The sequence below is a fragment of the Dipteris shenzhenensis genome, chromosome 31 (genome assembly GCF_047967505.1).
Source record: "Dipteris shenzhenensis isolate YYH24624 ecotype China chromosome 31, Dip_SZ_1.0, whole genome shotgun sequence".
Taxonomy (NCBI): Eukaryota; Viridiplantae; Streptophyta; class Polypodiopsida; order Gleicheniales; family Dipteridaceae; genus Dipteris; species Dipteris shenzhenensis.
The window spans coordinates 15,540,377-15,555,039 of NC_141626.1; the positions used below are offsets into that span (position 1 = coordinate 15,540,377).

General features: G+C 43.6%; 1 protein-coding gene across 1 annotated transcript in view; it reads left to right on the forward strand.

Annotated features, from left to right (window-relative positions):
- The window catches only part of LRS1 (Transducin/WD40 repeat-like superfamily protein), a 70,366-nt gene that overhangs the window by 24,346 nt on the left and 31,357 nt on the right, over positions 1 to 14,663 (forward strand). Inside the window, exons 11-15 of the mRNA XM_087402298.1 lie at positions 1,642 to 1,737; positions 1,939 to 2,004; positions 2,139 to 2,177; positions 2,309 to 2,443; positions 12,714 to 13,093. Of these exons, the coding sequence (XP_087258424.1) occupies positions 1,642 to 1,737; positions 1,939 to 2,004; positions 2,139 to 2,177; positions 2,309 to 2,443; positions 12,714 to 13,093 (716 nt within the window). The remainder of the gene's footprint in view (positions 1 to 1,641; positions 1,738 to 1,938; positions 2,005 to 2,138; positions 2,178 to 2,308; positions 2,444 to 12,713; positions 13,094 to 14,663) is intronic.

Sequence of the window (14,663 nt, forward strand, 5' to 3'; positions counted from 1 at the left end):
CTTTGTGCTCACTTTTCCCCCGTTTCAAACCTGACGGTTTTCTGCAAATTTATCCCTGCTGGCCACGATCCTGCTTTTTACCTGCCATGCATGTCCATTCATGTGCAAAAGCAAAATTGTTTCTAAAAGGCAGCCTGTGTTGTATTCCTTCTCTTTTCAGCTCATCCCAGAAGGTTGTAGCAGATGCTGAGGGACTCTGCCAGTATATTAGGTTCCCTTTGGATTGAATGATAAAGGTTTCTTTATCCTTGGCTATGAGGATTTTGCCATGTGAAGTAAGGTCGTACTTGCTCAATTATGTAACCATTGTGTGTGCTATGTAGGATTTAAGGATAAGGTGCAAATGGCGTAGGCCATAGAGAGAGTACTCACAGTTTTCTTTGCTATTAATTTGGGGAATGCATATGAAAGTGGACAGATATCTGTACGTATAAATGTGTTGCTGATGGAGCATGGCTTGGTGTTGCCTCACTTTGACAATTCGAGAAATGGGTGGTAACTAGTGCTCAGTGAAGCTCTTAAGGACTGATTTAACTTCTTTCAGACAGGACACTGGTATAAACTAGCATGGTAGATACTGTATGGAAGAACCATAGAGAGACTATGAAAACTTTCTGGAAGCTGAATAACCCAATGATGGGGAGCATGGAACAAGACTAGTTGAAATGACATATCAAAATACAATAATAAGGTTATTCATAGATTGAGATTAAGGTCACATGGTCTTAGAAATGTGTACGGGAGTCCAGAGGGCCTACAAAAGCTGCAAGCTATGCAAGGGCGAGAACGATTCGGACACACAGCTATATTGTGACTGTTTTATTTGTCTGAGAGAAGCAGGAGTAACTCTTTTTGCTTGCAGAGCCAGGGGGAAAAGTGGCCAGCTAAAGAAAAGGCGCCATAGATTACAGGAGGATTGGACACTGGTGATGTCACATGTTTAATGTGACTACATCTACTGGAGTGTTTATCAAGTGTTAAGAATTGTTCACCTTACAGCTTACTTAGAGCTGTATATTCCAAACGTTGTGCTTGTATTTTGTTCGTCCCATAGATCGACGCCGGTCTTTAACTCTCCATTGGACAACTTATGAAGCTTGTTTCATTTCATTTCATTTTGAAAAAGTTGGGCTTGAATTTGATCCATCACACCCTTTGTTTTCTTTTTGCCCTCTGCACCTAATATTTGAATCTGTAGCTCCAGTTTACTAAATCTAATGCTCGGACCTTTGGTTTTCTTCAGCTTTTGGGTTTATTTGTGATTTGATAATACTTACAGCTTGTGCAAATTCTGCTTACGTTCTCATTTGTTTGAGTTTGTTTAGCTATCTTTTGAATATGATAATTTCTTGTATCTTTGCCCAAGAGACTCCGCGGGTCTTTAGAAACCCGCTTATGCTTGGGCATTGATGACGACATAAGTGTTGCTTTGCTTGCTAAGTATGTCTTCCTTTTGTTTTTCATAAAAGTTTTTGTTTACCTCTTTTTTCTTCTCTTTCATTTTCCCTTTTATTTTCTGTGTAGATTTTTGGTCTTTAGAACAACAAAAAATCTAAATTTGTATGATCGGACTTATTCTAGTCTTACAAAGGTATGTGAGAACATACAGGACTTAAGCTAGCTGGATAAAATCTTTTGCAGGTTCCATTGAATATGGAGCCAGCAGTTATCATTCCAGGAACTCCAGGCATTGTTCGGCATGCAATTCTAAATGATAGGCGACATGTCTTGACCAAGGTATGCTTTTTTTAATGGTATATTTGGGGACTCTGCTTAAGTACTTGTGAAAGTTATGAGGCAATGACTCTTGGGAGTAAATTACATGCAAGTGAGCAATATGTTCAACTGTAGAGTTTTTCCATGAATGCAATACCAGGCAGCACTTCCATCCGTGCTGAGAGGCTGAAGTTTTAGGCTCCTCTCTTTATTTTTGTTTAGGATGCTGCAGGAGTTGTCAAACTCTGGGAAATCACACGGGGAGCGGTAATTGCTGACTTTGGCAAGGTAATGTAACCTTGCTCATGCTGAAAGTGATATGATGAGGCTAGTAAACACAATTATGATATTTTTGAGGATTATTAAGTTTTTCTTTTCCTGTTTTGACATATAAGTATGCATGAACTTGCTGCCTGACTCAGGTTTCCTTTGAAGAGAAGGAGAAAGAGTTGTTTGAGATGGTATGTGCCATCTTTGCCTTCTGCAGCATTTCTAACTTTCAGGATCGGCTGAGATCACATGAGTAGTGGTTAATACAAGGCAGAATCTGGGTGTGTTTTGTTGAATATGTGTTGCTGGTTTGGTGTCACAGGTCAGTGTACCTGCCTGGTTTACCATGGATACTAGGCTGGGGAGCATTTCTGTTCATCTTGACACACCTCAATGCTTCTCAGCAGAAATGTATTCTGTTGACCTTCAGGTTCCTGGGGCTACAGAAGAGCAAAAGGTAAATTGAAGAAGCTCAATTTTTTTATCAAGCTCTTTTTCACAATGAAGTCCTAGATGTTAAGAGGGCAATTGATATTAATTGCTTCTGCGTGGGATCTTGAAGCCTGTATACCTTTAATCTTTAATGCTTTAAATATTTCTTTTGCTGAATAGAATTTTGACAAAAAGCTGGTAACAGACTGATATTTTAAAGAAAAGAACACAGCAAGTAGAACAATTTGTTGACTGCTTCATATTTGAGTAGCTAGGATAGGATGAGTTGCTTTGTACACAATGCATGCCTTCCTGTCTCACAACACATGCACTATGCTACTCCTAGTTTCAACCACTGGTCTTCTTCAAACATAAGAGAGGCATTGGATTATGCTATTGAATTTGGGTTGTACTCTCTTCATCTGCTAACAGTTTGCAAAATTTGATGCATTTCAATTTCTTTTAGGTCAGTGGATCCCCCCCCCCGCCCGCCCCCCCCCCCCCCCCCGGCGTCTCTCTCTCTCTCTCTCAGTCTCTCAGGAGGATAAAGAAGAGAAGGAAGAGGGAGAATTGTGATGGTGTCAAGCTCATAGGATGTGTGCACATACCGGAGCAAAAAAATGTAATGGCACATTATGGTCTGACCCAGGAGGTTTCTTGGAGACATGTAATGATAGAGATATTATTTTCTATACCGAAACACACGAGAGTCCGGAGCGAGGGCTGCCCACAGTGACTGGATACATATGGGTGTCAGCTCACTGAAGAGAGTTGAGAAGAGATAATGGAGTCCGAGCCTCCTGCGGAGTGGCTGCCCTTTTCAGATCACAATTGAGACCACTTATATATCTTTCTGAGGAGGAGACCCAGTCACTGGATGGGGATTTCTATCAGAGGGGAAGCCACCTCTCCCAGATGTGTGGCACACGTATGCATGCTCCCTCGATGATGCCCAGATGCAAACACCACCAGATATGTCCTCCATGCCTAGATCCCACCACTTGTCATCTGCTCACCATATAGAATGTACGGGCTGCACTTCGCCGCCGACACAATCGGAGAGCGCAGGACCACGAGGGCCTCTTGACTGAGCACTTTGCACATGGACAGGAATTCCTAGCCCCGATCCTAGCATAGATGTTCAACCGGATGTCGTGGTTTTCCACCAGCTTGGAGGACCACCACTATTGTGATGATACACAAAGTTGGGGACCCTATGGAGACAAGGAACTATCATACCCTTGTGATTGGTCACACTCTAGCCAAGATTTATGGATCAGTTTTAGAGAGGGAACTTGGGAACCCATCACAGTCACACAGAGGCTGGAGGGCAGCGGTATTAGGACATGCAGGATTCCGGAGACAACACTATACCCTAGATTACATCTTCACTTTAAGGGCTATCATTGAGGAGGCGAGGTCTAGACACCAAAAAGTCTACACATGCTTTGTAGACTTTCGGAAGGCTTTTGACATTGTCCCACAATCCCGCATGATCAGCATGTAACATGAGCTACAGATTCTAGGGACACAGATATGGGGGGTGATGAGCCTATATGAGTTAGTCAGAGGCAAAGTTCATGCCCTAGGTGGCCTATCGGATTGGGTCGAGAGTACGATCGGAGTGAAGCAGAGCTACGCTCTCTCACCGACTCTCTTCGGGCTGTACATTGATGAGATCACCTCTTTCATAGACCGCCTAGGAGGCCAAGGATCACTAGTGGCTGATCTCATGATACAGATATTGCTATACGCTGATGACATAGTCCTTATCTCATCCTCAGTGGAGGGACTGCATCGACACTCGGAGGCCCTAAAGGTGTTCCGTAGAGAGAGAGACTTGACAATCAACCTTGGGAAGACCAAGGTTATGGTCTTCAACACCTCACATGCAGTGATCCGTCGACTCAGTTTACTTATTGAGCCGAGCCAGTGGAGATAGCGCAGTCCTGCACATATTTGGGAGTAGTCTTCACATGGCCCCTTTTCACTATGACACATGCAGCCCAGGCATGACTCACAAGGGGATGGGATGCTCTGGCCTGATTGGAGAGGCAGTGTTTCCAGGCACACTTTCAGGATCCACCGGCGAAGTGCTGGCTTTCCAATACGCTAGTGCGACTGATTGCCATGTATGTGTTAGAATTATTATCATATTCTAGGCAGTGGCCAATATATTGTAATAAGTAGGTTAGGGGCAGTTTTCCCTCATTGAGGTTTTTCCCCCTAACCACAATCCAATCCCTAACTAGGGTTAGTGGATAGGATAGGGTTTTGTCACTTAGACAAAACCCCTCACTTCTTCTTTGTACTCACTTCATTCTACTCCACTATTCAATACACTTATGTTTGCTCACTCTCACTCTTGCTCTCCATTGTCCTCACATTTTGAGGGGATGCTTCCTATAGCATTTGGTTCCCCACCGGAGGCTCATGCTGAAAATCAGAATTTACAGCAACCTCCTCCTCATCCACATGCCCTGATTCAGCCACATGCTGATTTTGTACCTCCACCTGGTGTGGATGAAGTTGTCAGGCAAGAGATTTGAGACATACATGCAGCCAAAACAGTCCCGAATTGGTTGCTACAGACTCTCAGGGAGAGTAGGCTTAAGGCACCTTTGCCTAGCAGGACTCGTAGTGCAGTAAGGCACGCAAGGGGGGCTCTTTCAGTTGAGATAGCTTAAAACTGACAGCTTATGCAGGTACTCTTCTTGATGAAGAAGAACCTGACTCTTTTGAAGAAGCAAAGGATAATGTGCATTAGATGCATGTCATGGACAATGAATTGCAGTCCATTGAGAAAAATCAGACTTGGGATGTTATGGATTTGCCACCAGGTAAGCATGCCATTGGTACCAAGTGGGTTTTCAAAGTAAAAAGGAAGCCAGATGGGTCCATTGATAGGTACAAGGCAACGCTAGTTGCCAGAGGCTATGCACAGAAAAAGGGCATAGATTATGAGGAGACTTTTGCTCCTATATCTCGGATGACCACCATAAGGTCAGTTATTGCCATGGCTGCAAATTTTGTATGGAATGTCCATCAGTTGGACATAAAAACAGTTTTCCTTAATGGGGACTTGCAGGAAGAGGTTTATGTCAAACAACCTCCTGGATTTGAACTTTCTGGCAATGCACTTCAGGTTTGCAAGCTAAACAAAGCTTTATATGGGCTGAAACAAGCCCCACGTGCATGGTATGCCAAGATTGATGCATTCTTGTCAAGTAAGGGGCTACATAATAGTCCCATGGAAAGCACCCTCTACATCAAGAAGGAGGGGGGGGGATATTTTGGTCATCGTTCTTTATGTAGATGACATGCTGTTCGCAGGGTCAAATGAGGAAATAATTCCAGATTTCAAAGCTGAGTTGAAAGCTAAATTTGACATGACAGATTTGGGCATGTTAAATTTTTATTTGAGCGTGCATCGTTGTGTCTCAATCCAAGTATGTGCAAAAGCTCTTGGATAGGTTCCACATGCATCATTGTAAGCCTATAGCCACTCCCATGGAGCTAGGGCTGAAGCTTACTATGTATGATGCAGGTGAATCAGTGGATCATAGTGGGCTTGGAGTTTCGAAACCGCAGGTTTCGGAAACGTTTCGGGGCAAACTGAAACGTCTGTAAAAACGTTTCGTCCATAATAGGGTATTAAAAATTTTTTTTTTTCCCAAAAAAATCAAAACATTCTAGATTATTACCACTAGAGCTCCAATACTTGAAAAAAACTCATGAAACATAGTGCATATGCCATAGACATTGGATATGTCATTGAGTTCTGACTCCTGACTTTTGACTCTTGAGAACTTAGAAGTTAGAACTTGAAATTCGATTCTTGAAAGTTGAAACATATTACAATTTAGTAATTCTGTAAATGAATCACACATCATTGTACATTCAAGTGGCAATGGTGAACCGTGACATGATCATACTTCAGAATTGGAAAAGATACATAAATGATGAATCATGGATCATGAATCATGATTCATGAATCATATCAGTGTATCACATGAGTCATGACAAGTCACAAGAGGTTCCATTTTCAAAGCTGAAATAATGCTAATACTAAATAGATACTCTGGTGTTGCTGGAAAATATAAAAGAAGAGTACATAGCAAAATATAAAAGTACTGAAGTAGTCAAGAATCAAAATATGAAAGTACTACTAAATAGTCTCTAGAGTAGCAAAAACAGTCCTCAGTCAAGACTAAGTTCCTTGGTGAATCCAAGGAGTAGAAACTGTGCCAAATATCAAAACACAGCAGAAGAGAGTGACTGAAACACAGATGCTCAAGGAATTGGTACAGCTCTTCCTTGAAGACACTACTGCAAGCACTTGACCTGTTAGAATGTAAGTATCTTTAAACCAAAACTGAGATTTAACTCCAAAGCAAGCAATCAATCAGTGTGGAAACTCAACAAGTATCCAACTCAAGCAGATACGCATCCACTCTGGAACAGCTCCAGAACTCCAAAATGATGACTGGGAAAACCAGAGAAGTGAGAACTCCACAATAAGCCCATAAGCATGCTACCCATGAAATCACAATTGGCAGATGATGCTTCCTGGGAAATCACAATCTGCAAATTACACTCCCAATGTGCAAATGTCGACCCACATTGCAAGATGTAAATCTCTACAGCAGATGCTAACCCAAACCATCAGTGTTCATAATAGAACTGCAAACAAACAGGAATATGGTAGCTAGGGGAGTAGGACTAATGCAGATGCTAACCCAAACTATCAGTGTTCTTAATAGAACTGCAAACAAACAGGAATATGGTAGCTAGGGGAGTAGGACTAATGCAGAGAGCTCCTGCAAAATAAAGAGGCAAGTGTAGAGCCTTAGAAAAGTAAAAAATTAGCACATTGCATGCGAATCAGGTGTCAGATGCTGATTTGCAAGAGAACGATCATTCAAGTATGAGCAGCAAGATGTGAGGATCAGGTGTTTGGATAGCAGGAACATGCTCTGTTGGAGTTTAGCTGGTCACCTCCCATTTGTAAGAACCCATATGAGGAGAGCATGGGGGAGGTGGACCATGATAGGATGGGGCTGCCACATGGGCAGCACATAGGCTGCCATGTGGGCAGCACATGAGAAGTACCTCGCAGTGAAGTAGCCTCCCTGGTGGACAGGACCTGTACGGAACAGTCACGTGACTGGAGGGACTGGTTGGAGCAGGTCTGTGCAGGTATCCAGCGTGGAATTTGACATCATCAGTACAGAACAAGGGATCCTCTGGTACAGACTATTTGCATGAGGTGTATGGGTCTAGGGCAGAGGTTCCAGGGCAGGAGAGTGTCCAGGAATTGCCTGGGACTTTTGGCACCTGTAGGAGAAGCTGTACGGGAGACTGTAGGGGGCTGTACAGAATCGTAGCAGGGCATCTAGAGCCTGGACAGGGCCAGGACAGAGGCGGACTGACAGGCAGCTGTTTGGCAGGGGTTATGGACCAGGTCAGGGCAGAAAGAGGCAGAAAGAGGCCGGGCTGGGGGCTGCAATAATAGCCCGGGCCAGTGGGTGTTTGCCACGTGGCCTGGCAGGGCCAGCAGGCCATCAAACGCTGGCCAGATCCAGCCAAACAAAGCTGGCCCCACTGTCTGAGGGGTTGGCTATGCAGGTCCGGGGATCTAGAGGGCTCCTAGCCCTATAACAGGGAGCCACTTTAGGCTCATTCATCATCCATTTGAGGAGACACTTCCAGAGCAGATTGGAGCAGCAGACCAGCACACTTTGGGTAATCATCTAGGAGGACCAGGACCTGCAAGGGAAGTTGCTGATGCTGCAGACAGAGATCTCAGGAGTCGTCATCCTAGGCTGACATTCAGGGCAGAAAGTATCAAAGGGGGAGCTTGGGTTCCACCATTGGCTGCATTCGGGAGCAGCAAGGAGGTCAAGCACTACCTTACCTGTGGCTGTCTGGGAGGATCAGCATGAAGGTGTGTTTGTGGGGCTCGACAACAAGGCCCACCTAAGTTCAGGGAGAGCATGTTGGCCGAGTGTTTTGAGAGTGCCACGGAAGTAGGAGAACTGTTTTTGTTTGTTTACAGGGGTACACATCTAGATAGCATTTTCCTACTAGAAGGTGTCACACTGGGCATCACTTTTGTATTGTGTCAGTTGTGGACAGATTTAATAGTTTTGTTGGTTCTACATCTCTCCTGTACATTACTCATTTACTTGCTGCACTCTGCTACACTAAGTATACATAAGGAAATAAGTTTTTGGATTCCACATTTCTAACACCACTGTGTGAGTTCCTAGGCTCTATTAGTCTTCCGCTGTGTGTACCCTGTGTTTGCTAACATGCTCTAGGTCAAATTGCAATTAGGGAAGAAGGGTTGACATCTGGATTAGAGGTGTGCATGTAGCTAGCAATATAGGCAAGTGGATTTGGAGTAGGAGGCTAGGAGCAAAAACCGCAATTGATGTGAGAGCTGACGGTGGTAGCAAGCATGCACCAGCAAGGGAACAAAAGAGTGTGTGGCCGGTTGTGCTAGAGAGAGCAGGAGAGTGCAAGATCCCATCAACTGACATGCAAGGATGAACAAGAAACAAGTGGTTATCTGTTCTAAACCAGAAAAATCAAGAAAAGCTATGAAAAGCATTAAAAATTAAGTACAGTTTTTTTGGGCTTTTACTCTTTAATATTTTATTTTGTTTTAAATAATTACTAAAATAACTAGGGGATAAATAATAATAATTCAATTAATTAAAAGCTAGACCTCTTTCTTCCTCACGACTCCTCTACCCATGCACACATTTAAATTAAACATTTTGGGCTAAAACAAGCATTTATCCTAGGCTTATAAAGGACATGGCCCATAACCCATGCTAGGCAGCTCAGATTTAACCCAAACTAGAACCTAGGGTTTAGGCCTATGCGCAATAACTAATATGCATGTGTGGTTAAGGTAAGCATGTAGAAATTCAAAAGATAAATGGTTCCGGAGATTACATCGGCCTCTCAGAAAATAAACTAAGTATTGCCATTCTTACCTTGCTACTCAAGCATCATTGGCTAACACACCAAGGCTTACCCCAAGGTCCAGTATGAAGGTGTTAGGAACTAACTAAAGGGTGTAAAAACCCTAGTGGCTTCTGTACCTTGTAGGATGTGCCAAGAATCTCATTCTCGTATGGTATGTTGATTATCTATGAGGGTGATCCATCAAGCCGAAAGAGCCCTATGGGCTGAAATAGTTCCCTTCTTCGTGGAATCCACTTCATGCACCAGCTTTCAACATTGTCACCCACGTTGATTGGATGAGCACCGTAAAAAGCGTCAGCTATGGCTGCCCTTGCGAGATCAAGGGCATCTGCAGCCATGGCATATCTCCCTTGTTGGTAGCCCCACAACAGACAGTAGATGCAGGGACTGTCAGAAAAGAGTGGGAGGGGTTGCTTACTAAGGCCAACGCTCCCAGCAGCGGAAGCTAACCAAAGAGTATTGTGTACAGGAATCTCACAGTGGTAAATTCAAATCCAATTTCATTCCTTAGTGTGTACTACTGTCGATGTGCAGACAGTAAATGAACATTGCTAAAGAGAGATGTAGAAACATCAAAATATATTTGTCCAAGGCAGGTGGGTCTTTCACCCTACTACTCCAGTAGGGACAGATCCAGCAGTGCAGAAGTCAGCAGAAGACAAAGCAAGTCAAAAAACGCAGAGTTGACTTACAATAAAGTCAATGCATTGACTTTTGATCAACCTGGTCCCTTGATTTTGGGCATCAGTCTGTCTCCGGAATTAGTCCAGAACCCCCTCAGCAGCAGGTGCCTCCAGTGCATTGTGCCCTGGGTTTTGATTGAGCAGTAGGGAATAGGGCACAGTGTGTTAGATCATCACCATTGCCATCTTCCATCTACAGGTTTGTATGTAGCCTTTTAGGTAGATATATTACGGAAATTCTGTCTTTGGGCGGGGCAGCTATTACCCAACCCAACCTCAGATTCACACACATGCAGGCGGAGCATGGCAAGCTGAGTAAGTCTTTCCATGGGTTGTGCTCACATATTCACTGGCAGACTGGCAGTCCCCAACATTAGGAAAGTGCTTATGACATGGCCTCGAATTTTGAGCTCATGAGCAAGGGTCACTGACCCAAGGTTGCCTTCAAAAAAAAGTACTACGACTCCAACTCTCTCGGAGACAAAGCCTTGGAACGGACAGTCGGAGAAGAATTGATGACAAAAGATAGCAATGGCTATGGCAGCTTGCTGGATTTAGCGACCTGAGCAACATTTGCCAAGGAGAATTGTTGTTTCTATTGTCATGTGTAGGGCCACAACAAGCAGGATTGCCTGCACTTCAAAAAGCTCTGGACAGAAACAACTACTACTTCAGTACTTCACCTCTCATGAATACAATATTCATGGTCATCAAGGAGATTGATGATCAGCAGAAGTGGTAACTTTGGACATTTCCCACTATGTTCCAGTTCTATGGCTAGATCGCTGGGCAGAAGGTCCTTATCCTCGCAGATTCGGGAGTTCCAAGGACATAATCTCCACAAAACCAGCCAAGCAAGCCCTCTTGACTTTCTTCGATAGGTACCATCGCCTGGAATGGGGCATTCTTGGGACAACAGGCGGAGAGTAGCATGGAGGCCACATCAGCCATTCACAAGAATTTTGGATGGGGGCCGATATCCAACCACTCAGGGTCGCACTGATGCAAGCAGTGAACATGTGCAGCCCTGCCATGAACACCTCCAAGAAAGGTGACTAGCACCTAGGAGCATAGGGTTAGGCTCAATGAGCGTCAACATTGCAAGCACTGGGTATGCCTTATGGGGGTAACAAGCTATGATGGGTGTATGAAATTGGAGGTTTGCTATATAAGCATGTGAAGGCAGCAGCATGGATTTGAGGTAGTGCAAATCTTTGATAGTCTCATAATTTTCTTAAGCTAGCATTGGCTGGGTGGTAATTTGCTTTTCGGCTGTCCTCATGTTTATTCTCCGTTTGCTTCTCCGAAATCTGATCTTCTTGCTGTGATGTTTTATGCATACGTCAGATGTTCCTATTGAGTGGTAGACTGTACATGTTAAACTAATTTCAGTTGATCTACATGGGATCTTGTATTTGATACTTTGTTGAACTTACTCTCGTTCTTGTTTTTTCAGCTTCTTGCTACAAAGTGCAGCTCTTGTTCCCCAAACAACTGCTGGTCGGAAAAAGAACCATCTATTAGAAGATTCAAGAAAATATAAATTCACCCATCCATGAGGCTTTGAAATGAAATCCACCTCTTAGTCAGAAAACGAACCATATTAGAAGATTTAAGAAAATATAAGTTCACCCATCCATGAGGCTTTGAAATGAAACCCACCTCTTAGGCTCTGAGTTCACTGCCAACTGTACCCCGGAAGAGTACACCAACAGTGAGGTGGGAGGGGTATAAAACCAGATACCTCAACCCGTGAGAATATAAAACTACTTGCAGGCACATGCATCGGGCTACCGAGATGTGCCAAGCTGTGTTCTCCCAACTGCTGTCCCTTGGCGAGGGCTATAGGCACCATCAAGTTGGAGGGGAGGTTTCAAGGATGTCCTGACTAGTTACCTGCTCACTCTGTCAATGAGAAAGGCCGCCAAGGTCATCTCGATGATGAGAAAGTGTGCATCCCCTCCATGAACCAAGCCACCATCCCACAGGTGACAACCCGACCTATCCTCCACACCTTGGCCAGGATCCTGAGAGAGCCCAAGCGCAGCTCTACTAGAGCGTGAATTACTTTTGGTCCCTTATAGTTACTTATCCTGATCTTTCAGCAGTACGCATAGGGGTTAGAGTCTAGTCCTATCTTCAGGTTATCTTAATGCACTCTGTCTGTATGGTTAAAATAACCTGTAGTAAGGTGGGACGAAAGTTTTGTTCCAGTACTTAGAAGATCTAATATGGAACTCTTATCCCACAACTTGTGTGTGTTTAGTAATTGCCTTATGCTTGCATACTTCTGGTGAAGAGTGGTTTTGTATGTACTTGATGCTAGAGCTTAATGTAGGTTGAACAGAAGTATCAGGCAATGTGCAATATAGCTTGATGTCTGTAAAAATCTTGTCATTTTCATTATGCCAAAGCTCTTTACATTGGTATTTACCAGCTCTATTATTAATAGTATTCAATACTTAGCTTTGTGGGTGATATTATTGGTTTGAATTTGGACTTTGTGGCCTTATTTTCCTTACACTCTGAAGCAGGGTGTCTTTATGCATATAATCACAAATGCACCTCAGATTTTACCCTTATTAAAGGAATGCTTTTGTCACAATTTTGCAGATGAACTTGGGTCAAGAGACTCTACGCGGACTGTTTTCCCAGTGGCTTGCTCGCAGGCGACAGAAAGCAGCGGTAGTAGCACCAATTGCAAATGGGGATTTGCTCACTGGTCGTGAAACTGGTGGACATGGTAATCATGTTGGTGGAAGAGGGTCAAATTCTGATGCTTATTTGGGTGCAGAAAACCATAATTTGCCAATCTACCCAGCCTTCGAGTTCTCGATTTCTTCTCCGCCGTCCATCATCACTGAGGGTTCTCAGGGCGGTCCATGGCGCAAAAAGATATCCGAGCTGGATGGAACGGAGGACGAAAAAGACCTTCCATCGTGGTGTTTAGACTGCTTGCTGCATGGAAGACTCCCTCCGAGGGAAAACGCAAAGTATTTCTCCTACGATAGAAACCTTTTTTACTGGCTGTCTTGCATGGATCTATTTTCTCATACAATATTTTAAATCTCGTGTTGGTTGATGCAAAGTTATTTTCCTGTCATATTACAGTACATAATTTGAGACTGAAAAGTTGAAGAAAAATGGGAGTACTTGAAGTTATCAGAAGATATTCTGTTTTTGTCTTGTTGATATGTAAAACTGAACAATACTTTGCTGACAACACTGAAAATAGCTATGGTATAAGAATAGCTTTGTGTTGCCCTATTAGCTAGATTTAGATGCTCGTTTGGGAGAGACTAAAATGAATCGTTTAGTCTTCACAAGCAGTTGTAGCTTGAATGAAGAGATTTTGGACGACCTTTTGATTAGCCTTCTCCTTTAGTGCTAGCCTTCGTCATGGCTGAGTTTGCCCTTCACCTCCGGAGTGCCGACGGAAACTTTGTTTGAAGACTTTGCATAAATGGATGCCCAAGTATGTGTGGATGTGTAGATTTGTATGTGTGAGAGCATATGTTTATACTATGGCCTCCACCCACTGTTGGGCGTTGATGACGTCAGTGGGGATGTCATAGTAGCTACTCCTTGCTATGTGTGATGGAGTTTATGGTTTTCAACCTTATGAGTGGCTATCATGAGATTGAAACTGCACTATGTTGTGTTTTTAGAGGATGAGTTTGGGCATGTTCCTGGACACATCTAGGTATATGATATAAGAAGACATTACCATATTACTGCATGTTTTTCTGTAATGTGCACTGTGTGACATCCTCTCTTCATGGGTGACAGATAAGATTGTACTAGCATAGTCTAGCCAATTCTGAAGCTTTGTGAGGGCCAAAGGGGCTAATGTGAGAAATTCACCAGGCACATATCCACAAAGTGGGAGCATTAGAACTCAAGACTGATTTACAAGGAGGCAAATGAAGAAGTTGAACAAAGGAGATATACAAGATGTTCCTCAAAAGAGGTATAAGCAATGCCCTCGCAGGCCACGCTTTCCAATTCAAGGTCAGGATCCATCCTAAGCTCCTCCCAAGTGTTAGAGAGGAGATGGAACACGTTGATTGAGAGTTGGGTGCAATTCCTCACTTTATATAGCTCTTTACATGGGTTGACATACTGAGTAGCCACTAGGGCCAACCACAGACAGACCTGCCACACGGCCTGACTTGGCCAATTTGCCATGTGGCTGATCTGGCTGACTTGCAGCCAAGGGTTCTTGGGTTTTATGTGGGCCCCTTTGCATGGGCAAAGCCATGCTCGATAGCTTCTCCTCATATGGGAGCCTTACATGTTTGAGCAACTTAGAAATAAGCTTCTCCTCGTATGGGAGCCTTACATGTTTGAGCAACTAAGGACTAACTAGGTGTTGAGAGGATAGGGCATTCAGTTCCAACTTTCCACAGTACTGAACTGAACCCCTTTGTGAAGATGTTGATTGCATACCCCTTGGTTAAATAGTATACTGATGTCCACGCTCAAGATCTTCTTCCTGAAGTACTATACCTTGATATGCTTGTCTTGAGCATGAAACATTGGATTCTTATCAATTTATAGAGT